A 26,707-nucleotide genomic window follows, 5' to 3' on the forward strand; every position below is an offset into this window, starting at 1 on the left:
AGCAGAGTTGGAAGGGGCCTACAAGGCCATCGAGTCCAACCCCCTGCTCAATGCAGGAATCCACCCTAAAGCATCCCTGACAGATGGTTGTCCAGCTGCCACTTGAAGGCCTCTAGTGTGGGAGAGCCCACCACCTCCCTAGGTAACTGATTCCAATGTCGTACTGCTCTAACAGTCAGGAAGTTTTTCCTGATGTCCAGCTGGAATCTGACTTCCTTTAACTTGAGCCCGTTATTCCGTGTCCTGCACTCTGGGAGGATCGAGAAGAGATCCTGGCCCTTCCTTTAAAGGAAGTTTTCCCCCCACAGCCTCTTTTTCCAAGAGCCCCAAAAACTCAATGAGTGAGTGCTCTACCTGTTACCCAGAATCCTTTGCAGGACACCAAGGTTCCGGATGGAACGGATTCCCTGCAGGCAGAAAGACAGAACAACAAAAACTAATTCTGCTACCAACAAAACAAGCTATTATTGCTCACCGAATGCTGGGAGAGGCCATTGGCGGGGAGCCCAGCCTGGATGTCTACAAAAGGCCTTGTTCCCAAGGAACCAGGGGCTGGAGTTATGCTGACACCAATTAACCTCCAGTTCCTGTTTGAGGAGGACGCTGCACCTTGGACCAGCCGAGAAGCTGGAAGCTTGCCCCGGAGTGATCACAGCTATTCAGACAGGAGGGTTTACGTAGGGTGACCCTATGAAAAGGAGGACAGTGCTCCTGTATCTTTTATAGTTGCATAGAAAAGAGAATTGCAACAGGTGTCATTTGTATATATGGAGAACCTGGTGAAATTCCCTCTTCATCACAGCAGTTAAATCTGCAGGAGCTATACTAGAGTGACCAGATTTACAAGAGGGCAGGGCCCCTGCAGCTTTAACTGGTGTGATGAAGAGGGAATTCCACCAGGTTCTCCATATATACAAATGACACCTGCAGAAATTCCCTTTTCAATACAACTGTTAAAGATACAGGAGCCCTGTCCTCCTTTTCATAGGGTCAACCTAGGTTTACGGCACGGGTGCAAATGTTTTTGCAGTCCGAGGACCGCATTCCAGTTTCTGAGATGCTCTCGTGGGCCACTTTCCAGCAGCGGGCAGGACTAAAATATCTAAATCACCCAGCGATCTATCGCTTGATTCAAATCTACCTCTGCCTACCCGAGACCCATGGCCCTGTGGAACTCACAGGAGATGTGTTCCAAGCCGGCATCACCCCCTCCAAACGACACCGTGCCCCTAAACCTATCGATGCCACCTTCAGGTCTCTTTTTAGAAGCTGTTGATCCTCACAGCGCCTTATGTGCCGTTCGGGGAAGGTCTTTGTGTGTGTGTGAGTGAAGACGCACGGCTGTAACAGAGAGAGTCTAACCGGCAGTTACAGGACTTTTAACCCCAGGGTCCAAATCAACCTCTTTTTTGGGGGTGGTGTTTAGCTACAGGCAATAAGCGCTTTAAGCTGGTGTTTTTTGGAAATTGGGCTCCGCCCCTTCTGCCGCTAGCCACGCCCACCACTGGAATGCAGCGGAGAAGTTCTAGGAAATTCAATGTGACCTTCAGGCTGAAAGAGACTCTGGATAAGCCCTCTGTTCAAGGTGAGACTTTGATGGCTTCGGTTTCCTGATCCGGTTTTGAACAGCCAACGCACCCCCACCCCACCCTCTTCAGAGGGCCCACACCCTTGCCTGTAGAAGTCGAGATCTCCCCACATCTCCCCAATCACAGAGAGCACACCGGATTATAAACAAAGAATTGAGTCATGTTTATTGCTTATCAGTTAACCTTGGGGGCAGGGTACATTCCACAGGTAAGAATGCCACACAGTTGAGGAGTTTAGCCCTGCAAGAATTGCAGCCGCCCAAAAGAGGCGGCGGACGTTTTGCAGAGACAGGCTGGGCTGCAAAACACATCCGGGCAGGGAAAACAGCCGCGGAGAACAAACGCGTTTTCCTATTGGTGACCTGATTCGAAGAAGCCAAGCCCTGACAGGGAAAGCAACTCCGGATAAGCGGCAGGGGAGAATTTGAACCCAGCACCAAGAAGGTCACCTTTTGCTTTCCGGAGAGATCCTGCCAGACGCTGCTACCCTAGCCTTCTCCAACCTGGTGCGCTCCAGATGTTGGGGACTACAGTTTGCCATGCTGGCTGGGGCAGATGGACACTGAAATCCACAGCATCCGAGGACACCAGCTTGGAGAACGTGATGTACCCCAATCAGGTGGTTTTGACATATGTGTGTGTGTGTGTCCCAGCTAGACGTCACAGGAAGTGGTTAACTACAAAAATAAAAGATTTGCAGCACCAGAGCCAAGATCCTAGAGATAGCTATGTGCAGTTTTCTTGGCAGGCCACTTTGTAAGACTGTCAAAGACGGGGTCCTGTAGAGCAGTGGGTATTTTTGGTCCGGAACAGCTGCCATTTTCGAAAGATAAGATCAACATAAGAGGCCAGAGGATGGAATGTGAACAGCAGGTTTTTAAATGCCCCAGAATTGGGCCTCAAAAGGGTGAGGAGAGATGTGTGTGTGTGCAGGCATTTGGCCACTAGAAAAAAACATTTTGGCACGCAATCGGTGGGATTTTGGAAGTTTGGGAGAAGTTTAAAAAACAAAGACACCTACCGCTTTCTTGGTCCCGGCATTGTTAAGACATGTTCGGTCGTGGATGTGTGTGTGTGTGTGTGTGTGAGAGAGAGAGAGAGAGAGAGAAAGAAAAACCCACAGTTGTAAGATAATTTCGGGAGACTAGGCGTGTGGGGCGGTGCAGTGGATGGGATGGGGTGGGCATTTAGTCCAGTTGCGTGTTCCAAGATGGGAGGATTTGGTTCTAAAAAAAAATTGGATTAAAAAAGGGGCAGCCGGAAAAGAGAGAAGACCCCAGGAATGGTGGACGTGGTGGTGGTGGTGGGAAATGAGGAACCAATTCACCCCCCTTTTAAGACTTCTGGCGGCAGCACAATTGGGAGAGATTCTCTTAGACGAGGCGCTGGAGGCAAGGGGCGGATCGAGGGGGCGGGCCAGGCCGGGCTCAAAGGATCTGGCGGGGCATCCCGTAACCCGTCATGCCTGCCTGAGACGCCCCCCGGTTCGTGCCCATCTGCAGCCCAATGACGCTCTGGCCCTCCTTGAGTTTGTCGTCTGAGAAGGCCCGGCGGTTCTCCTGGGACTTCCTGGAAGTGAGAAGAAAAAGAGGAAATGAGGGAGGAGCAGAAGCTGCTGTGGCTTCGCCAATTGTGTTTTCTTTTTCCCTAAAGGATACACGAGTTTCAAAGACTCGTTGCTTTTGGGTTATTCTGGCTCAGCAACGATGTCCAGATGCAAAATATGAAGCTGTTTTGTAGATCGATACGGACAGGATACAGCTGATCCCACGCGGACAGCGCTTCCTTTTCCTATGGTGCGCTCAAGGCCTAGCGGCAACACCGGACATCCTCAACTAGTTGTCAGAGGCAAAGCGTATTAGGGGGGCTTTGGTTTGGCTGCTCTCTCAGCCTAACCTACCTCAAAGGGTTGTTGTGAGGATACAATCAGAGATAGCCATGCATTCTGCCTTATGCTGCTTTGAGGACAGTGGAGAACGTAACAGGAGCCCTGCTGGATCAGACCGAGGTCCATCTAGTCCAGCATTCATAGAATCATAGAATAGCAGAGTTGGAAGGGGCCTACAAGGCCATCTAGTCCAACCCCCTGCTCAATGCAGGAATCCACCCTAAAGCATCCCTGACAGAGGGTTGTCCAGCTGCCTCTTGAAGGCCTCTAGTGTGGGAGAGCCCACAACCTCCCTAGGTAACTGATTCACCGTCGCACTGCTCTAACAGTCAGGAAGTTTTTCCTGATGTCCAGCTGGAACCTGGCTTCCTTTAACCTGAGCCTGTTATTCCGTGTCCTGCACTCTGGGAGGATCGAGAAGAGATCCTGGCCCTCCTCTGTGTGACAACCTTTTAAGTCCTTGAAGAGTGCTCTCATGTCTCCCCTCAATCTTCTCTTCTCCAGGCCAAACAGGCCCAGTTCTTTCAGTCTCTCTTCATAGGGCTTTGTTTCCAGACCCCTGATCATCCTGGTGGCCCTGTTCACACAGCGGCCAACCAGCTGCCCACAGGAAAACCACAAGTAGGACATGAATGAAACAGCACCCTCCCGCCCATGTTCCCCAACAACTGGTGTCCATATGCAAACTGCCGCTGATGCTGGAGGTAGCCTATAGCCATCAGGGCTGGTAGCCATTGATAGCCTTCTCCTCCAAGAATTGATCTATTCCCCTTTTAAAGCCATCCAAGTTGGTGACCATCACTACATCTTGTGGAATTCCAGAGTTTAACTATGTGCTATATAAAGGAGGAGTTCCTTTTATCAGTCCTGAATTTCTCGCCAATCAGCTTCATGGATTGACCCTGGGTTCAAGTATAATTTCTTCATCATCATCATCACCATCTCTTCCTTGTGGCAGTTTTTCTAGATGAACATAACGGGTTTTGCCAAGTCATGCTGTCTTTTACTGATTCAGAAATTTCCTGACTATTATTAGTATTAAGCACATCCCACAGAGTTATCCCAAGGATGACTACAAAAGCATCCAGGCCCTCTGATCTCTCATATGTGAGGCTCAAGAGGCTACACAGCAACCCGACAGGTTCACAGGGATTTTCTTCCACTGTGGCAGGACTTGTCCTGCAAGAGGAAGCCGACAATCCTGCAAAATCAGAAGCTGACCCGGGGTTTGGACCCTGGAGTTTGCAACCACCCTACACTTACTTTGGGAACCAGTTGGGGTCTCCAGCGAAGAATCCGTCCCCCTTAGAGACTGCCAAGCCTCCCAGGTTCATCAAGGTCCTCTGCACACAGGCCATGTTTTTACCTGTGGGGCAGAAGGAAAAAAAGGGGCATCAATTCAGTCCCGTAGCACAGAGGCTGTGTATCATTCTGACAAAGATCCCAAATTCTGCCCCATCGGTCCCTCTATAGCCTAGAACTGTCTACAGGAGTCTACCCCAACCTGGCGCCCTTCAGATGTTTTGGAATACAACTCCCATCAGCCCCCAGCTGGCATGGCCCATGCTCAAAGATGGGAGTTGTCATCCCAATATATCTGTGCAATATTGGAGAAGGCTTATCTACATAGACCGAAAGCAAGTCTTGGGGATCACAGGCACAGCAATTACCCATGACCCTTCTGAGGTAAGGTACCAGCAGGACTGAACCTGGGTTCCCGTGCATGCGAACCTGGGTTCCCCTTTCCTTTGAATTAGGCAGGCTACTTGAATCCATCTCAGAAAACCCAAGTCCCCATTGCAGGCAGGCAAAAAATAGTAATAATGGCCGGACCAATATTTGTGTCCATTAAGGACTAGAAACTTGATTTAAGAAAATTAATGGAGATATGCACAGGACGCCAAACTTCTGAATTCACTTTTTAGAAAATGTTTGGTCCAATTGATATTATGCTGCTGATACTCATTTTCCTGCCCTCTACCCTATTAAAGACACTAACCTGGAGAGCGATTCAGTTATTTTAAAAGCAACTCAGCTCAATTCAAACATGCCTTTTCGAGCACTAATCAAGCAGCAATCTTATACTCAGCAAGTAGACCAATCTATTCCCATTGTGATGTGTTTGGGGATAGTGGGCCGGTTTGCACGATCACCACAGCCCACCGGGGCTTATTTAAGCCACGGTGGGTTGTGGCCTGTGCGGTGAATATTCAAGCTGCGATGGACAGTCACCATGGCTGAACTTGACATCCGAACCTGGCACAGAATGGGTTGTTGGCGTGATTCACAAACCACCCACAACCCTAGAACAGCCTGTGGTGGGCTGCGGTGGTCGTGGGGACTGGGTCAGTAGATGCCCCTATTCTAGACCTACCACTGTTTCTTTCACCAACCTCCAACTTTGTAGTAAAAAGAGATCAGGGAAAAGCTGTGTCAGTTTCACAGGCATTCCACTTTTCAAACCCACATGTTTGGCACCATTTCATTTTAAACACATTTTATTTTATACATCCACTAAAAAACAAAAGTAGTACTATATTCACCATTATAAAAAAAAAACACCCATGCTTTTTTTGAAACAACTGTTCAGACCACGTCAGTTTCATTGTCAGTTTCATTGTAAAACCACATCCTTTCCCAGCCTGGTGCCCTCGAAAAGGGGCTGGACTCCAACTCCCATAAACCCTTACCATTAGGGCCAATCACCAGGGATGATGGATGCTAGAGTCCAAAACACCCAGACTGACTCCCACGGTGGTATTCTTTAGATCCACACTGCCCACATTTGTGTGAGATTACAATGCCCATCACCCCCATGGCCATGCTGGCTGGGGATGCTGGGAACTGCAGTCCAAGACACCAGGAAGGCTGCATTAAGAACGCTCACGCTTTCCCCTTTGCATCTGCTCCCTTCTCCACGCGCAAAACGTTTCGTACCTTCCCAGAGGTCCACCGTCTGGAAGATGTCGGTGGCGAGGATGCCGTAGCTTTCGGCTGCGCGCAGGAATTGGGATATCTGCTCCATCTGCTTGAAGGCCATGGCTGAGCCTTGGATCTTGGCCACTGGCCCTTTCCCCTTTGGGTAGAGGCTGTTGATAAGTTTGCAGAGCACCTAGGGAAGAGAGAGAAATGAGGTCGTGGGCTGCAGCCATGTCATATCGCACCCCTGTTTAAGCCTGGCTTCTCCTGCGTTTTCCCCCTTCCCCAAATTTTCTCCTTACCCTCCATTATAAATAATTTAAAAAACCACACAAGTGCATCCTTAATTGGCAAGAAGAAAGCCCATTCCTGCTTTCAGGGGCCCAGAACTAGAGATGTACTAAAAATTTGTTCCAGTTAGGTTTGGATCAGGGCTTACCCAGTTTGCGCCTTCCAGACCAAACAGGGAATCGGTCATAGTCCGTGCATTTTTGAGTTTGCAACGGTGCTTTGTGGATGCCTCCCCCCCCTCCCCCAAAAGCATTTGGTGGCAAGCACATGAAAAAAATTGCGTACTTTATACAAATGGACACAAATATCTTTCATCAATGGGAGATGGGGTATATTTCAAAGACGTGTAGAACTGGAAAAACTTGCATGGATTTTCACCATCTGACCCTCCGCTACAGACATCACACCCTCATTACAGGAAATAGTACCACAGTATCCCTTTGACCTTGGGTCTTTCCTCCTTGGCTTGAACATCCATTGCCTTCCCACACATGTATGATCTATCCCATTGCCCCTTCTGGACAAACAGGTTTTATTTTTGTTTTGTTTTTAAAAAAGGGCTTCATGCACAAACAAACCCTATTTAACCAGAAGAAGGGGGGGGGGGAGGAAGGGGAACTCACTACCACAAGATGTAGCGATGGCCACCAATTTGGATGGCTTCAAAAGGGGGTTGGATAAATTCCTGGAGGCAAAGGCTCTCAATGGCTACTAGCCCTGATGGTTGTGTGCTATCTCCAGTATTCAAGGCAGTAAGCCTGTGTGCACCTGTTGCTGGGGAACATGGGCAGGAGGGTGCTGTTGCACCATGTCCTGCTTTGTTGGTCCCTCGTCGACAGCTGGTTGGCCACTATGTGAACAGAGTGCTGAACTAGATGGACCCTTGGTCTGATCCAGCAGGGCTCTTCTGATGTTCTTATATCTACATCTGTGTTCACTCTTGTCAAAATCACCTGCAACCCTCGTGATGCTGCCATCCGCCCGCATTTAAGAAAGCTGCCATAACCCCACTGGAGGAGAGGGGGCAGCCAGAAAAGTGAATCGCAGCCACGCCATGGGAAAACACCACCAACCTTTGCACATCTACCTGCGAAGAGTTCAGTCGATATATAACCTCAATCCTACTTAAAGCAGACACATTGAAACAAATGGAATGTAAGTTAGGGGATGGCTAACAAGTCCGATTCATTTCAACGGGTCTACTCTAAGCAGGGCTAACATGGGATACTATTCTAGGATGGTAGTTTAATCTTTTCCCCCAAACCGCTTTCAGAGGGTGACCATATGAAATGGAGGACAGGGCTCCTGTATCTTTAACAGTTGCATAGAAAAGGGAATTTCAGCAGATGTCATTTGTATATACGGAGAACCTGGTGAAATTCCCTCTTCATCACAACAGTTAAAGCTACAGGAGCTATCCCGCCGCTATACTGTGACCAGATTTAAAGGACGGCAGGGCACCTGCAGCTTTAACTGTTGTGATGAAGAGGGAATTTCACCAGGTATGACATGCGTACAAATGACACCTGCTGAAATTCCCTTTTCAATACAACTCTTAAAGAAACAGGAGCCCTGTCCTCCTTTTCATATGGTCACCCTAGCTTTCAACTCTCTCTCTCTCGAGAGAGAGAGAGACCAACCCTCCATGCAAGGCGTTTGGCGGCAGCTTTGAAATGAGCAGATTTAGGAGTAGCATTAGCACGGAACTTTGCCCTACAATAAATCTCCCCACCCTTCGAAGGGTCCACAAGGCTTGGTTGGTCACCCAATACAGCTAACATTGGTGGAAGGGGCAGATGCCCTATTGGCAGTAGTGTAGCGGAGGCCGGGCCCGGGACTTTTTTATTAGCAGGGATGCCGGCATCATCAGCTACACCCTTCAGGCTTCCATCTGACCTTCGAGGCATTCCTCAGCCTAGCCAAGGGAAAAATAGATTCCCCCCACCCACCACAATGCCTTGCTTTTGTCATGCAAGGTATTTGGCCCCGTTCGCTTTGACAAAAGACCTGCTCCCGCTTGAAAACTGCAAGAACCGGTTTGTTGATATGGATCAACACAGCTGCTTCTACTTTGGCAGTGTTGGAGCACCTGCAATTCCAAATGGGCTGCTGCGCTGTGGCTTCCTGGCTTCAATTCCAGACAACCAGCTCGCAAAGGTCCCAGCTGAGGGAAAAGAATTCAATGCTGTCCTTTACCGTGCCATCCTTCAGCCACTTCTGGAAGTTTTCCTTGCCAGGTTCCGGCTCCCCAACCTCGGGTCCGCACTGGGCCGCGATCCACTGGATCAAGATTTGCTCCAGCTCAGGGTCGTACTGCCTGTCGATTTTCTGCTGAACCTCCCGGCTGAGCCCGTACGCGGGTCCTCTGTTGGCCATGGTGACGGTGTGGGGGTTGTGCAACTTTGAAGACTGGAAAGATTGGGCTAAGAAGACAAAAAAGAAAGGAAGAAAATAGTCATTAAGGAGGGCTGTAGAGTTGGAGTCGGAAAAAATGTACCAACTCCGACTCCTAATAAATTTGAATTGTATATAGAGTTGTTGTTTTGTTGTTTATTCGTTCAGTGGCTTCCGACTCTTTGTGACTTCATGGACCAGCCCACGCCAGAGCTTTCTGTCGGCCGTTCAAATGATACTTTAATCTCGAAAAAGGTTTACGTTACTTATGTACCTAACTGAGTTCATTTCTTTTAAAATGGTCATTTGTTAAGTTGTTTTAGGTGTTCAATTGTGTGTTTTTAACTTTTTTGTAGTTTTGACCTTGATATCAAAGTATATACTTTAGATTTTTGAACTAGTAGAGAAAGTTGTTCCTGATTTTCTTTTATAGTTTCATATCCTATTACTTTATACTCCATAGTCTTTTGATAAACCGCCCAAGGAACTTCGGCTATGGGGCGATATAAATGCAATTAAATAAATAAATAAAAACATAACCTCATCGTTTTCTTTTTTGGGCTTCTTTAATAAATAAAATAAAAAAACCAGAATGTCTTAGCTATAGCCTTTAGACCCGGGCTTTAACAGGTTAGGGTTCTAAAAAGTTGCGTGCTTGCAGTCGATGTAGGAAATATATAGGAAATTTATTTCCTATATCAATATATAATTAAAGGAGTTGGAGGTTTTATGTGCCGACTCCACAGCCCTGTCATTAAGTGATCCGGCATGAAAGAAAACCTTAAGAACATCAGAAGAGCCCTGCTGGATTAGACCAAGGGTCCTTCTAGTCCAGCACTCTGTTCACACAGGGGCCCACCAGCCATCGTCCAGGGCTCATAGAATCATAGAAGAGCAGAGTTGGAAGGGACCTACAAGGCCATTGAGTCCAACCCCCTGCTTAATGCAGGAATCCGCTCTAAAGCATCCTTGACAGATGGTTGTCCAGCTGCCTCTTGAACGCCTCTAGGGTGGGAGAGCCCACAACCTCCCTAGGTAACTGGTTCCATTGTCGTACTGCTCTAACAGTCTGGAAGTTTTTCCTGATGTCCAGCCGGAATCTGGCTTCCTGTCACTTGAGCCCGTTATTCCGTGTCCTGCACTCTGGGATGATCGAGAAGAGATCCTGGCCCTCCTCTGTGTGACAACCTTTTAAGTATTTGAAGAGTGCTCTCATGTCTCCCCTCAATCTTCTCTTCTCCTGGCTAAACATGCCCAGTTCTTTCAGCCTCTCTTCACAGGGCTTTGTTTCCAGACCCCTGATCATCCTGGTTGCCCTCCTCTGAACAAGCAGGACATGGCGCAACAGCACCCTCCCACCCATGTTCCCCAACAACTGGTATACATAGGTAGACTGCCTCTGACACTGGAGGTGGAAGGACTAGGAGCCATTGATAAACTCCTCCTCCAAGAATTTATCCAACCCCCTTTTAAAGCCATCCAAATGGGTGGCCGTCACTACATCTTGTGGTAGTGAGTTCCATAGTTCAACTCTGTGCTGTGTAAAGAAGCGCTTCCTTTGATCTGTCCCGAATCTCTCACCAATCGGCTTCATGAAACAACCCTATAGGGCTCTAGTATTATGGGAGAGGGAGCAAAATGTCTCCCCGTCCACATTGCCCATCAACCGAGCCGCACGAACTCCAGTATCAGAGGCATGTGCCATGTGCTAGGGAGCATGAGGGGTTACACGCATGCCCTGCTTGTGTGGTTCCCATTGGGCCATCTGGTTGGAAAGCCACATGCTTAGCCATAAGCCATAGGTCTGGTCCAGCATGGCTCATCACATGTTAGGAACATAGGAAGTGCTCTTATTTATTTACTGATTTACAATATTAATATATCACTCCCCATCCAAAAGACTGCAGAGCAGTGAACAGTAAACAGAATAAAAGAACCAGACCCCACCCTATTCTACCTGGCAACACTGGATTTCTCCCCGGGACATGCTTTTAACGGGAGGCGCCCAGCACATAGAAAGCATGTGCCCCTTTCCCATAGATCCCGAGTGCACCTGCATGTCAATGCACGTATACAAGCCACCAGGGATAATGTGCAGCGAACAGCCTGTGACTGACGGCCCATGACAGGAGCCTTCTGTTTTTCGGGGGAACACCCCGTAAAGAACACCTTGCTCTCTGCACTTCTTGCAGAGAAAGTACGGCAGGCAGCGAACCTTCGGCCGGCCGTGCGTGAGTCAAGTGATCGGCTTTGGAGGAGGAGAGCGTTGCTAGGTGTACCCAAGACTTTCCCACTCCTCCAGTACAGCTTGGCGTGGCTCTGCTCAGCCAAGCGGCCCGTCAGTTTCCAGACAGGCCGACGGCATGGTAAAAGATTCGTTTGGAAGGACCCAGGCATATTTAGGACTCAGGCTCCCCAAATCCCTGCCTGAAAGGAAAAAGCTCCATCTAACTCCCCAGCCGAGACTCAGGCTGAAATAGACAACGCGTATGTGCAGAAATGCCACCATGTGACGGCTGCAGAACGGAGTATCAGTTATTCCAGCCCAAGGCTCAGGGCTGGTGAGTTAGATGGGCCCTCTTCCTATCTGGCCGAGACGAGGGCGGCCGGGCGGCCCACTTTATGGGGGACAGGCCTCGATTTGATGGGCTCTCCAGCCAAACTCCGGTTTTAAGGATTATTATTATTTGTTCCATTTATATACCGCCCCATAGCCAAAGCACTCTGGGCGGTTTACAAAGACTACAAAGGAAGAGGAGCGGAGGCCTTGAAGATGTCCAAAAGCAGTCAGCATCTGTGCCAGAGATGGGTAGCAAAGACACCTGGAGAGCCACAATACCCAGCATCCCCCACTCTTGGCTATGCTGGATGGTGCAGATGGGATTGTAGTCCAAAGCATGCAGAGGGTCACAAGTTAATGCCCCCCCCCACAGCCTGGACAGCCTGGGCAGGGGAATCACAGGTTTGGTCACACAAGGGTGAGATTGTATTTCTATTTAAATTAGAGCCAATCAGTCTAAAGAGGCATCTATCGATATAAAGTCAATGCATGCCAATTCTACGCAAATCCTGGCCTCCTTTTTAGGTGATGGGGCAGCGCCTGTCCCAGCAAAGTCAGAGCTACCTGCAGGGGACATTTCTTCGAGCGTTTAAGCCCTGGTGCTATCAAACCCTGAGTGATCCTCACACCAGCCCCCAGACTCTGGAAAGGAGGTCCCAGAGAGTGCCAGGCAACCAGTCCTGATCCGTATCTCGGCAGGGCGTGACATGTTTAGCCTGGAGAAGAAAAGATGGAGGGCAGACATGAGAGCACTCTTCAACTACTTGAAAGGTTGTCACACAGAGGAGGGCCAGGATCTCTTCTCGATCCTCCCAGAGTGCAGGACACGGAATAACGGGCTCAAGTTAAAGGAAGCCAGATTCCGGCTGGACACCAGGAAAAACTTCCTGACTGTTAGAGCAGTAAGACAATGGAATCAGTGACCTAGGGAGGTTGTGGGCTCTCCCACACTAGAGGCATTCAAGAGGCAGCTGGACAACCATCTGTCAGGGATGCTTTAGGGTGGATTCCTGCATTGAGCAGGGGGTTGGACTCGATGGCCTTGTAGGCCCCTTCCAACTCTGCTATTCTACGATTCTATGATTCTATCGGATCCCCGCCTTGCGAAAGAACCCCCAACAGGGCAGCGGCACTCTAGTGGGAGAGAAGCCAGAGGCGTTCAAGGCTGCTCCGGACAGCCCAGCCTCTGATAATGAACGGGCGGCGCTGCACCCGGCCCTTCCTGTGAGGGCCGCTTATCGTCCATTTCCTATCCTGAGCTGCGCCAGGCTGCATGCCAGCTAGGAGGAGAGCGCAGAAGCTCCTCCCTAAAAAGAGCATGCAATTCTGCCTGGGAGGCCCCTGGAGAGCAGGTTTCCAGGGCCTGCAGGTTTCCTGGGTCGGCACGATTGGGCCCTTGCCAAGGGTCCACACTCCAGCAGGGGGCCCCATGGACGAAAGCTGCCCCATTGCAAAGTGCTTATTCCCTCGTCTCTCACTCTGGCCCAGACGATGCTAGTACTAAGAGGAGCGCCAGACACCCTGGCCCACTTCCTTCCGGGCCTTTCGCCATGTCAAGCAAGCAAGCAAGTAAGTGGTGGCTATGATGAGAAAAAGGAGGAGGAGCTGGTGAGAGCCACGAGAGCGAGGAAGCAGCAGCCAGGCACCTCTCCATCGTGCCTGGGTCCAGCTCCAGCTGAGAGCCCCCTCCCTCCTGCTACCAACTGTCTCTGCAGAGGCCACCAGTGAGGGAGGAAGCAGCAGCCAGGCACCTCTCCACCGTGCCTGGGTCCAGCTCCAGCTGAGAGCCCCCTCCCTCCTGCCACCAACTGTCTCTGGAGAGGCCACCAGTGAGGGAGGAAGCAGCAGCCAGGCACCTCTCCACCGTGCCTGGGTCCAGCTCCAGCTCAGAGCCCCCTCCCTCCTGCTACCAACTGTCTCTGCAGAGGCCACCAGTGAGGGAGGAAGCAGCAGCCAGACACCTCTCCACCGTGCCTGGGTCCAGCTCCAGCTCAGAGCCCCCTCCCTCCTGCTGTCAACTGTAACTTTGCAACTAAAACTTTGCAACTAAGATTGTAGTGCCTGAATTTGCTTTCCTTCCCCCCCCCTCCTCCTCCCTCCCAATCCCCTTTCCTTTTGTGTCATGTCTTTTAGATTGTAAGCCTGTGGGCAGGGACTGTCAAGAAATACTTTTGTAAGCTGCTGTGAGAGCCTTTTTTGGCTGAATGGCGGCATAAAAATCCTTAAATAAATAAATAAAAATAAATAAACCTTGACTCCCTGAGGGAGGAATGCCTTGGTCAAGGGTTCTTGAAAACCTGGAGTCAGCACTGAAGATTTTCTGCAGAATTGGGGACTGTGTGTGTATTGGAGCAATAGGGAACAGGAGATGAAATCTGGGGCTTGGATACAGGACACACGAGGACTGAACTAGATGCTACGCTAAAAATATGCCACGTGCAACAGATGGAGGTTTCTTCTTGTGTTGCCCCCATGGGGACAGGGTCCCCTGACAGCTGCCCTAGGGCGCCGGCTCCAAGCCCAGGCTCCAGCAAAACTAGACGCTTTGTGATCAGCCAAAATTTAAGAACCGCTGCCACCCCAGAAGCAGAGGAGCCAGCATGCAAGTCGGGGAGAGAAAAAGCATGTCCCCCCCTGCCCTGAGTGCCCGCAGAACAGAAGGTTTGCTCCTCTTTAGGTGCGCTGATTAAGACCCGAAACCAGCAACGTGTCAAAAGAAAAATCTTCCCGCACGGCATCCTTATGAGCTGTTGTGGCACCCATTCCAACAGCCCATGGGCTGGGGGGGAAATGGAGGTGGAGACTCTTAAAAATTCTTTTCCTGGGGCTGAGTTCCCTTTCAAAGGACTCCGTTTACAAGCAAGGTGGGGAATCGCAGCCTGGAGGCCTGGCACGCCCCAGTTCTCTGTGCCTGGCCTGCAGGACAGAAATTTATTTGCCAAGAAGGGAAACAGGGGCAGGTCTCATTGGTTACATCAGGCTCGTAAACAGACACTCGCCTGGGGTGCCCCAAAGTTGGCCTGGAGGCGACCAGGTAATACATCTCTTAAACCAATCCTCCACTCCCTCTGCCGCTTCCTCCACTCAGTGTTTACGTGGTCTGTCCAGTTCCTTGTATTGTAAGCCAGGGAGCACAAGACTCTTCTTTTCCTGGTTACAAGGAAGTGACTGTAGGTGACTTGGGGCCCCTCCAGATGTTTTGACCGACGGGTTCCCATGATCCCTTGCTGGTGGCTCTTCTGGCTAGGGCTGACAGAGCTGTAAGCCAAGAGCACTGGAGGGCTACCCACCCCGGTTTTAGGGGATACAGAAAGTGAGCCTGACGTCTTAATTCTGCGGAAATTCCTATATTTAGGAAATAGAAACCAAATGCACAGCTACAAGATGGGGGATACTTGGCTCAGCAATACTACAAACGAGAAGGATCTTGGAATGGTTGTAGATCGCAAGCTGAATATGAGCCAACAGTGCGATAAGGCTGCAAGAAAGGCCAATGCTATTTGGGGCTGCATTAATAGAAGTATAGCTTCCAAATCATGTGAGGTACTGGTTCCTCTCTATTCCACCCTGGTTAGGCCTCATCTAGAGAATTGCGTCCAGTTCTGGGCTCCACAATTCAAGAAGGACGCAGACAAGCTGGAGCGTGTTCAGAGGAGGGCAACCAGGATGATCAGGGGTCTGGAAACAAGGCCCTATGAAGAGAGACTTAAAGAACTGGGCATGTTTAGCCTGGAGAAGAGAAGACTGAGGGAAGACATGAGAGCACTCTTCAAATACTTAAAAGGTTGTCACACAGAGGAGGGCCAGGATCTCTTCTCGATCCTCCCAGAGTGCAGGACACGGACTAATGGGCTCAAGTTAAAGGAAGCCAGATTCCAGCTGGACATCAGGAAAAACTTCCTGACTGTTAGAGCAGTATGACAATGGAACCAGTGACCTAGGGAGGTGGTGGGCTCTCCCACACTAGAGGCCTTCAAGAGGCAGCTGGACAACCATCTGTCAGGGATGCTTTAGGGTGGATTCCTGCATTGAGCAGGAGGTTGGACTCCATGGCCTTATAGGCCCCTTCCAACTCTGCTATTCTATGATTCTATATTCTATGGGGGGGGGGGAACGCTCTTCCGACTGCAGCAAGGCACATAGGAGGGACCTCCGGGTTGGAGCTGCCTTCGAACGGAAAGTAAGAAGCTCAAGGGAGAAGAGGGCAACCCTGCCAAAGTGGAAAGGCTTTTACTTTTGCAGAGAAGCAGGCGTCAGCTTTACACTCTGGCAGATTCTCACAGCCCTCTCCGCCTCTCGTCCCCAACGCTTTCCAAAAGGGCGACAGAACCACCCGCCGGCATCCATTGTCTGACGCACTCCAGACAACAGTACGGGCCTTTGTCTCCCACCCTGCCACCGCCTGGGAAATTGGGGGAGGGTGTTGAAGGCGGAGGGAGGAGAAGAAACGCATCAGGAGGCCCGAGACAAAGAACTTGCCCAAGGAGCAGACGCGGAACAGCCTCCCCGGGCCAAGAACACGACCCACGCTTCGTAGTGCCAACTTTCGCAGCCCTGGAAAGCGCCTGAGTGCGTGCAGAGGACCTTTCCCTATACCTCATTACTAGGCCACCTAGGTTCCTTCCACAGAGGTTGGGAATTACAATCCCCATCTTCCCCAGAGTTTGAGCCAAACACATCTGAAGGTCAAAAATGCCAAGGGCACCCTCATTTTAAATCAGTCCTGCATTCGTCTTAGGGTTATGGCTGATTGCTCAGTGTGGCTTTTCGATATTTGTGGTCTTCGTGAGCTGCTTTGAGAGACATTGCCTTGGAAAGTAGCTTGGAACACTCTTGGATAAATAGGCTTCAGTTCAGCCTGCATTGGTGAACTTCGTGGGCCTGGAGGATAAGGAAAGGAATTTTCTAGGCTCCCTTTGCCTGATCGCCTGCAGGCAATTTCCCTGCACCCTAGGCGATCAGGAGTGTAGCCAGTTTACATGCTGTACTAAGATGAACGTAGGCAGCTTTCCTTGGGGACCTCGGGTACCACAGTGGTTTAATATCCAATTGGGGAGAGGGGAAGGAAGCTCTGGACGGCGCAGAGCAGAAGCAGCATAAAACCCCAAATCCGGCTTGAGGATCTAGAGCAAAGAGGCCTCTGGGCATATAGAATGGAAGCTGCCGTTGCAGAGAGGCACCGGGCCAAGCCAAGAGTCCGGAAGCTAGGGAGGTTCATGATGGGGGCAATTCCTAGAAGAGACAGGCTTTGCGGGAGGAAGGAAGAGAGCTGAATGACTCAAGTTCTTTGCTGCAAAGCTGCAAGGCGTCAACGCCGGGGCCTTGCTGGAAGCTTTTAAAGCGCCCCAGCTCTAGAGCAAGATGGTTGGAAGCGGGCCAGCGAACGGAACGTTCAGACAGAAACAGGAAGCCCCCTGCCACTGAGGTGCGAGAGCGAGAGGTCACCTGGGGACAGGTGCCAAACCCTTCCCTAGCCTGGTGCCCTCCAGGCATGCTGAACTACAAAACCCATCATTCCTAGCCAGCATGGCCACTGTAGCCCAACATGCTTTGGATGGGACGTCACAAGCCTTCTGGCATGAGGGACGTCAAGAGAGGAAGCCTCATTTAACAGATGGGTCCTGGTTTTAAGCTCAACGTTCCAAAGGAGTCACGTTTCTAGTCCTCAAGGTTTCAGAGATCAGGTTGGAAATGGGCAATGCCTGCTTAACTCTCCAAAGCCAGAGTCGGACGGCAGGGATGAAGGAATAGCATCTTAGGAATGCGCTTGCAGGGCCAAACATCTGGAAGGTGACACATCTGGAGGGCCGCAAGTTGCCCACATGTGTTCTAGAGAAACATCCGCCAAACAGATGTGAACCTTGTATGGTTCAGGGATCACAAAGAGCTTCTCTTGAGGGAGAATAGCCATCAGCTCAGGGAAACAATGCTTTTATTTTCACGACACGGCGGGGTCCCGGCAGTTGCATTCTGAGCGAGGCCGTGAACAGAACCTCGCAGCATCCTGATGGGTTCGAAATCAGCCCTCCCCAACCGGCGGCCTGAAGATGCGATGGAGTGCCCATTCCATCAGCCCCAGTCAGGAGTGAGGGAAGCTGTAGACCAACGCACACGGAGGGTGCAAGGTCAGGGAAGGCTGGTTTAAATCATGGATGAGAAGGCAGAAGCTTTTTGGAGATGCGTCATCTTCTCCACGGTGCAAAACTCTGCCTCTGGACTCCAAAGCCCAGGGGGCTGTACAGCGTGGTGGGAAAGCAAAAGCAGGCAGACGAGATGAAGCCCAAACAGATATTGCAGCAAGCCATTCGATCCGTTGCCGGATTCTTTTGTCTTCTGCCTCTCCAAAATACATGGATTTGGAAGTTCTCTCCCAAGCCAAGAAAGGCATGGGAGAGAGAGAAGAAAGAAAGAAAGAAAGACAGACAGAAAAAAAAAAAAATCCCAAGTCTCCTTCCCAAGCCCTCCGAGGCATGTGGGTGAAACATAAAAGCTGCAGCTGCTGCGATTTTATTGGGCCGTTACATTTTATGGAGACCCACCATTCAGTTGCAATCAGGACAGCCTGTAAAAGTCTGATCTGGGCCTGTCTGCACCGCTTGTTAATAGGCTGCGGTGGGACCCGTAAAAAAAGAAAAAAGAAGAAGAGATGTTTCAGCAGGAAAAGCGAGCCAGGTTCACGCCTGGCTCCAGAGGAGTTTAGAAGCTAGTTCCAAAACGGGCACTAAAGGAGAGAGAAGAGGAATCCTAGAATCATAGAATAGCAGAGTTGGAAGGGGCCTACAAGGCCATCGAGTCCAACCCCCTGCTCAATGCAGGAATCCACCCTAAAGCATCCCTGACAGATGGTAGTCCAGAGGAGATTGATCGTGTCTGGTCCGGCTTGTTCTCAAAGTGGCAACAAAAGACACACGACCAAATATATTAGCGTGATTCTAGCTTGTGCTTTGAGACCCCCCTCCCCAGAATTCGGTATGCATCGCCTCTTCTAAGCGGACCCCCCCACACACACCACCCTAAGGACGCCTTGCCAAACATTCCACTGCTAATTCATCCTCTGAGCATTCACTGCCCAGAACCCTTGAACACGGAGGTTCTGTTGAATTGTCATTCCTATTTGCCATAGCGCTCTCTCTCTCTCTCTCTCTCTCCCCCCCAATCCTCCTCCAAGAACAGGCTTAATTCCCTCCTCCCTTTAAAAAAAAAGGGGGGGGGAATCTGAGTAAACAGCTATCATCACATCATCTCATGGCAGCCAACACCAGAAATAAGGGACTCCTGCAATTTTGCCAGTTCTGAATTTGCTTCTAGTCAGTTTCGCTGGACAATTTCACATTTCCAGAGGCAGGGAAAGGAATCTGCATTCTGGCAGCAGGAAACTTGCTGGTCCTTGTAGACTAGGCCTACTTTGCGAAAGAGTGCCAGCTATTCTTCAGGGTGGGGCAGGACTCTTTTGGTGTGGGGCTAGCCAACTTAACATCCGACAGTCCATTGATTAGAGAGTTGGTTAATTATGGCCCTGACAGAAAAATGCTTCTTATAAATGCTTCTCCTGCATATGAAATCCCCGCCCATGCCATTTGAGGAGCCTGGGGAGAGAATAGAAGCAGGGCTATTCTATTGGCTACGCTAAGACAACGTCTGTCTTTGACTCACCTTCTCTCTCCTCCACCTGTCACCAAGCTATAGCCATTCCATCAGGCTACCTGAAGCATCTCCATCCCATCTCGTCCCTCTAAGAACTGCAGCTTTAAGAACCGGTGCCCGGGCATGCTTTTTCCTCCTCCCTCCTCCTCCCCTTTTTCCTTGCGTGCCCTGTCTTTTAATCAGTCAATCAAGTTTATTGTACTGGCCAAAGGCCCTGACAAATATGCCAAAAGGGGAGCATCCGTGCATATATACAATAATACAAAGCCTAGAGAGAGAAAAAGACATATCACTTAACATTTACCATACCTACATATCAAGGTTCAATCATCTATGGAAAGGGCTGTCTAATATATTTATGTATTTATAGGTTAGCTTTCTTCAGTCAAGGCGTAACTTAACAGTTTAGGTATAATCCCTAGGGTGGTTATAGCACCTGATGTCTTTTAGACTGTAAACCTGAGAGCAGAAACCGTCTTACTACTGACCTTTCCAAGCTGATCCTTTTGAGCTCATGGTAAAAATGCTTTAGCTATCAATGTATATTTCCTTACTACAGTGACAGTTCTGCAACCCCCAGTGAGCCACGACGATGCGCTCGGTTGGAAAAGCGAAATTTTGTGACTTTAGGAAAACAAGATTTATGTACCTTGTTTTCCTTAAGGTGCAAAGTTTTGCTTATCCAGTCCGTAGCTCCTTATAGCACAAACGGCCTGTACGCCCAAGGAAGAAATGCTACAGGGCAGCACTCTGGCATGAAGGCTATTTGAATACACATCTTTTTCTTTTTTATGGGCATCTCAAAGTAGTGAGACAGAACCAAGCAAGGCCCAGCAAGCAGAGGGATGTTTTGGCTAGCTTTCCAAACAACAGCTATTTTTTCCCCTTTTAAGTGCAGCAGGGTAAAGAAAAAGAGTTTTTAAAGCATGAAGTAGCACATCACCACCTCCCCCTGCTTCCAGAACAGCTCTTTGTGTGACCGCAGTAGCCACCCTTTTGCCAAAAAGAGAGAGGCAGATCTTATTTGCAAAAGGGGAGGGCAGGGAGTGGAGAAAGAGATGTGGGAGGCTGCCAGAGTCAGGAGCGGCAGCATACGCAGCTTCCTGGATTGAAAACAAACAAAACCACAGCGCATTGTTGTAGCAACGCAATCTCTTCTTTGCAGTCCTTGTCATAAGGACTTACGCGGCTAGTTAAGGTGAAAGGTCCATCTGCTTCGATGGCCTGTTTCCCCTTAAGCAGTCAACCAGGAGCCTCTGAAAGGGTCTAGAGCAGGACACGGGTGCCGTGGCTTGTCCCTGGGTTCCAGTGTTTCAAGGTAGATTGCTTCCGAAGCTGGAGGTTCCATTTAACGAGGGTGGGTAGTTGGTCTATTCATGGCTAACCCAATGGGATTCCTGGTTTGAAATAAGCAGGGTTTATCCTTCTGCAATCAGGCTACATCCTCTTGACCGGTTGCTCAAAGAGACTCCCTTCTTGTCAATGTGTTGCAGCACTGGGCAAGTGAGCACATTGTGGCGCTGTGCAAGCATGGGACGACCGGTCAGGGTCGCACAACAAATTCAGTTCGGTCCCTGCCCTGGGGCAGAACAGCCCACCATTGGGGCTGCAGCCAATCAAGGCTGAAAGATAAGAGGAGAAAAGGCAGGACCCAAAATGATCCAGAGCATGAGCTGTGCAGATGTGGAAACAGGTCCTTCACATTAGCAAGAACTTTTACACAAGCTCAGGGGCACTGCCTTGGTTTTCTTTTTTAAAAACAACAACAACTTTGTTCTTGGGGAGAAAATAACTCTACACATGCTCAGGAGCACGGTGTAGGCTTCCTTTTTAAAAATCAAACGAGTTGGGAGGGAAATTCTTAAAATAACAGGTTATAATCTACCTTTTAATCCCCAAACAATGTTGTTGGAGCTCTTTCAATCTGAAATCTTAAAAATTCATCAGCCGATGTTATCAAATTTGTTAACAGCAGCAAAGATGATAATAGCCAAGAACTGGAAAAATAGAAAACCAATTGCTATTAAAGAATGGTTTACTAAAGTGTGGCAAATTGCACAATTATTGAAAATTAGTGAAGTAGTGAGGTTAAGAAATGGCAGACAACAGATCCCTAAATTTATAGAGGAATGGAAACCTTTTATTGATTATTGAAAAATAATTATGATAGAGAAATTAATATATATTCTTGTTTTACTATATACCGTATTTCTTTGATTCTAAGATGCACTTTTCCCCCCATATAAACATCTCTAAAAATGGGGTGTTTCTTAGAATCACAGGTTCGTTTATTATTTTTTAGAATCAAACCTTTTTTTCTGTTGGTGGTACTGAAATTAGGGTGCGTCTTACAATTGAAGAAATACGGTAATAAAATATCGCTTGGGAGATATGTGATATTCTGATCTTATGTACTATCTAATCTATTTAGTTCAGTTTACATTTAATTTATTTTGGGATGTTTTGTGTAGTGTTATGAAAATTCTATTTATTGGATACAAAATTTACTTAATTTATTCTTAGATATTAATAGGTGTGTTATGCTGAGTATATTTGTTGTTGTATAGCTGAAATAATTGACAGTGTATAATGAATATATTGTATGGCAGTATGTTGTATATATTTTTATTGAAATAAATGAAGCATTAAAACCTGAAAAATAATAATTAAAAATTACTTTGTCCTTGAGGAGAAAACAACTCTATACATGCTCAGGATCACTGCCTAGGTTTTCTTTTTAAAATTATTTTGTCCTAGGGGAAAAAAAAGAACTCTGCACATGCTCAAAGCACATGAGCGAGGGAGTTTGCTCCATTAGCCAACACATTCAGCAAAAGCGTTGCTGTTGTGGACCTAAGGCACTGCTGGCACGTAAACACTCAAGTCAGACGCAAACTCCACCTTGATGCCGATAAGGAAGTGGTGATGAAAACAGGAAGGATTAAACCTCATGATTCAGATGCGGTCACACACACACACACTTTCTTCAAGCAGCAGATTAAAGTTGCAAAGGAGAGAGAAAAAATCAGTATCTGTGTACGAGCCACACCTTAGGGGAGAAAAACACACACACACACACACACACTTTGATTCTGGCAAAAGGACAAAAACGTGTAGGCCGATAGAACTGAAATGCCCAGTTAAGAACATGGCATTCCCAGCTTCCTGTGTCCTAGCCAGCCAGAAAGACTTACGATTGTCGTATTTTAAAACTTAATAGAATGTAAACTGTAAGCTTCTTGAGGGCAGGGATCCGTTTCCTGACACGGATAATACAACATCAACCACTGAATAGGGAATCCAAGTTTTTTAGGACCTGGTTATTTCACAACACACCATGAGAACCACCTTCTCCATTTCTAGCTGCGGACTCGATTTCAGGAAGTGGAAATCAAATACACAGAGAGAGAGAGAGAGAGAGAGGAGGAGGAGGAGAAAGTTGACCCACACTCCCCAAACAAATCAGTACAGAGGTTTTCCATTTTCTTCTAGAATCAAGAGGCAGCCTGGGTCCTGGACTAGACTACTTTAAGGTTGCAGGCAAAAAGGCAGCATCAGCATGCTTGAAAACACCGGGGAGGGGAATTCCCTGCATGTAGAAATCAAGCATGTCAGAGCGACGGTTCACTGCAGAGGAAATCCCACCCACCCCGCTCCACCCTTCGCCTGTGGAGGCTGCGTGTTCGAATGCTTCCGGATTGGGGAAGTAGTAAATCTCTTTCCGAAATGGAAGAGATTTTACTACTTGATTTGTAGCATGAAATTGTATTTTATTTCAAAATAAAGTTAACAAAATAAAGGCGACAACAACAAGGTATATAATGAGACCACTACAGAAAACAAGGGGTTCACTCATTATAAATCTTAGCCTATAACTGATATACTTATGAACATCTACAGTACAACAGCCCAAGGAGAAGCTGAATACTGAATGAAAGTAAAAATACAAGTTCTACTACTTGCTTTATCTCAATGTTATCAACTCAGCCTGCAGGCGCCAAAAAACTACTCCTGTTTAGACTGGGATCGTCACTGTTTTCACTGATGCCTACTTTAAGGGCCTCTGCCCTACAGAGGGCAACGTTAGGGCGTTTACCTTTGGATGTTGTTGGACTGCAATTCCCATGATCTAGGGATGGGTGAACTCACCCGAGTCTGGCTCTGCTCACCAGATCCCTGCCGTTTGCCCAACCCTGGCGTTCAGGTGGGGTAAGTTGCCAGGCGGTCCACAGGCACCCAGCTCACATCCCTTTTTTTGGTGGTGGTGGTCCAGGAGCTGTGATTTGCATAACTTCATGACTGGGAATATTTACAGAAACTGCAATTTGCACAAATTCGCAGCCGCAAATACCACAAATTGCGTAAAAAAGGCGTAAAGGCCCATTTACGTTTGCAATTGTGTGATTTACAGGTGCGAATTTGCACAAATCATGATTTCCGGAAATGTTCCCAGCCATGAATTTGTGCCAATTGCAATTTGCAGCACACGCACAAAGCAGGTAAGCACAATTCGGCATGTGCTAAGTCAAGCCAGCTCAGGGATCCGCTGTCCAGGGGGAGGCAGGAAGCTGGCAAAACCTCTCCAAGACCCCTCCCCAAACAGGACTCCTCTGACATCCCTATTACCATCAGACCTAGTCAGCATAGCCAATGGCTTAAATATTTTATCTGGGTTTCTGCATTGTGTTGTTGTGATCTTCCTTGGGATGGCTTCTGCCCTGAAAGGCAGCCAAGACATGTGTGGAATAAATAAAGGTGAGGGATGTTGGGCGTTGCAGTCCAACCATATTTAGAGGTGGCCGTGTTTCCCATCCCTAGGCTCAACAAGAGGAAGGACTCCTTTGCACAGTGCAGCATTAACCTACAGAACTCGCTTCCGCAAGGTGTAGCAAAGGCCCCGGATTTTGGATGGCGTTAAAGGGAGACAAACTCATGGGGGATAAGACTGTCAGTGTCTGCTAGTCAAGATGGCTGTATTCTACCTTTACCTCTGACTACCCGCTGCTGGGGTCTGCAAATGTGAGGGCACTAATGTGCCCATATTCTGCCAGTGGGCTTTCCAAATCTGATTCCCAGGGCCCCGGGAAAATCCGTTCCCCAGGGCCCCAAGTGTTCATTGGTGCCCATGGAAGATTTCCCCCCTCCATGTGTGATTGGAGCTAGGGAGAGAAAGGTTAAGCTCTCCCCACGTGCAACAATGTCTTCCCGGTAATTAAGCTTAGAAGAAGATATATAGGTGCTAATAGGAGCCCCCCCTTACACTTAATTACCATGCAGGCTGTGGGGGAAGATTTGCAGGGGTTCATAGTTCAGGAAGGAAGGGTTAATCCTTCCTTCCCCACATACTGTGCCCATCTAAATCCCCACCCCACCCTCTGTGGCAATAAAGCTCAGGAAAAACTGGACATGGGTACAAACATGGGGCCTGATTTTTCCCCCCAGAGTGCCTAGCCAAGCTCCTGCCCAGTAACCATGCCTCTTTCAGCAGGGAATTCCACAGGTACATGACCCGCGATGAAGCACACCTGCGTTCCGTTCACCTTTCTACTGCAGGGCGTTTTATATTTCAGGAACTCTGCAACCCCAGGCAGGCGAAATCCACCAGTAGCAGAGCAGTGGGACGACCCACCCACCCCCGGTATCGTCATCCCTGCATTCCGACCCCCGTCAGAGATCAGCCGAGGACGAGGGGGGGTGGGGAGTCAGCAGGAAACTTTCCAAACCGTCTGGTTTCCAGGAGAGGGTCTGGCTTGGCGCTGTGATTCAACTCCCCCCTCCTATTACCCCATAAATAACACAGACAATTACTCATTCAGACCTCATCACTCAAAGGCAGTTACACGCAGTTAAGCCCGCTTTCCCACTCTCCTGCCTCCGCTCATCATGAAGCCGTTATCAATAGAACACACAGGCCCCCACTGAAAACAGGAAGAGGATAGCATATAACCTCTTTTGGGAAGGGGAGGGCAAACAAGAGCAGCCCCAGAAATATATATCGGTGAGAAGAAGGTAACCAGACATTTGAGGCGCAGGGGAAGAGATTTTTCAGCGTTAGATCTCTGAAAAGGGAAATAACTGTACATTGGGCCCATTCATGCTCTCATTCTAAACATATTTTCCCCCACTCTTCCATTCCAACAGATCTAAACCTTCAAGCATGTGTGGGCCGGACCTTTCGAACTTCTCTATTGGGGGTAAAATCCAACCTAAGCCCCATTCATTTCAATGGGTCTCCTCGAAGTAGGTCTTAGGTTGGGTTTTTATCTTCTGATTCGATTGTGTAGTGTACAATGAGTTGGGTTTCCTTCAAGTCAGGGCAGAAAATCCAGCGATAAGGGAAGGGGGGGGTGTTCAAGCCCCTTGCGTTTGTAGGGAAGGAGGGTGGGCAGCCCCCCCCACACCCAGAATGCTATAATCCAGCTGTTCTCTTTAAAAAGAAACTGAGAAAGGCCCCCCCACCCCCATTCCACAAGGGCAGTACCAGCATAAAGCAGTATTGAGAAATGGAATCCAGCAAAATTAAGATATGGGGCAGGAGGTGGGGAAACCAGGTTAGAAGGGGGTCGCTGTGGTCCACCCAGCATCCCCATAGATCACAGATGCAGTAACCCCAAACGCACCGACACTACCCTTTAGACAACCCCTCTAAAAGAAGATAGGAAGTAGGGCTGGCTAAGAAGAGCCCCCCCATAAGGATAAAGGAAGCAGACCCCAATGCAAATCCTACCCCAACCCAGGAACAGAACATTTTTCTTCTGAGGCCCCTTTTGGACTTCTTTTCCAGAGTGTACAGCGCCTTGCGCCTCTAAGCATACACCCCCCCTATTAAGAACGAAGCCCCCACCCCACCCCAGCACCTATGGGGCGCGCTAGAGCATCTCCCACGCGACCGAGGGGAGAGAGCGCCCCGGCCCACGTGCAGAGCGTTTGCCGTCTCTAAACCCAACCTAATAGGAGCAGCACGTGGGGAAGACACCCCCGCATCAAGGAAACACGGGAGATGGGGGCCGAAAAGCGGGGGGGGGCGTCCAGGCAAGACCTGAGCCCCGGGACCTTTTCGATGGCAGCGAAAGCCCCCAGCCTCTTACTTACCTCCGCTGGGCTCTCGGGGGGGTGGGTTGCTGGAGGCGCCGGAGGGATCAGGCTGCGGCTGGCGTTCCCCTTCCACGCCCAAGCTCGCACTTTTAAGGCTGATGTCAGCGGCAATGAAGGGCGGGGAGGCGGCGCCACCCCCGGGAGGGAAAAGTAAAAAAGTAAAAAAAGTAGAAGCCCTAGAAAACGGGGAGAGGCCTTAAAGGCGCAGGGTGCCAATTCGGAGCAGGGCACACGCGTTAACTGCGGAATCAGTCTCGATGAGTTTAATAGGGCTCTGCTGGCAACTCAGCAGGAAGGGTGCCTACTAGCATCACAAGATTGCGGGGG

General features: G+C 49.2%; 2 protein-coding genes across 2 annotated transcripts in view; one reads left to right on the forward strand and one right to left on the reverse strand.

The window, feature by feature from the left end:
• LOC134412273 (NACHT, LRR and PYD domains-containing protein 12-like) overlaps positions 1–26,707 on the forward strand; it is a 240,982-nt gene that overhangs the window by 131,929 nt on the left and 82,346 nt on the right. The gene's annotated exons all lie outside the window — the stretch shown is intronic.
• Positions 1,729–26,499, reverse strand: TAGLN2 (transgelin 2). The gene is made up of 5 exons (XM_063146179.1): positions 26,378–26,499; positions 8,884–9,110; positions 6,415–6,589; positions 4,741–4,843; positions 1,729–3,158 (listed from the first exon to the last, which is right to left on the reverse strand). Exons 2-5 carry the CDS (start codon positions 9,061–9,063, stop codon positions 3,017–3,019), a joined length of 600 nt encoding a protein of 199 aa, XP_063002249.1. The 5' UTR covers positions 9,064–9,110; positions 26,378–26,499; the 3' UTR covers positions 1,729–3,016.

This window comes from Elgaria multicarinata, chromosome 21, assembly GCF_023053635.1.
Source record: "Elgaria multicarinata webbii isolate HBS135686 ecotype San Diego chromosome 21, rElgMul1.1.pri, whole genome shotgun sequence".
In the NCBI taxonomy this organism is placed as follows: Eukaryota; Metazoa; Chordata; class Lepidosauria; order Squamata; family Anguidae; genus Elgaria; species Elgaria multicarinata.

Excerpts from the sequence above, each read along its gene's own strand:
- TAGLN2 (XM_063146179.1), bottom strand. The coding sequence starts at position 9,063 with ATGGCCAACAGAGGACCCGCGTACGGGCTCAGCCGGGAGGTTCAGCAG. Across the intron at positions 6,590-8,883 it reads AGTGGCTGAAGGATGGCACG|GTGCTCTGCAAACTTATCAA; the intron begins GTAAAGGACAGC and ends TCTCTTCCCTAG. Across the intron at positions 3,159-4,740 it reads GACCCCAACTGGTTCCCAAA|GAAGTCCCAGGAGAACCGCC; the intron begins GTAAGTGTAGGG and ends TCTCACTTCCAG.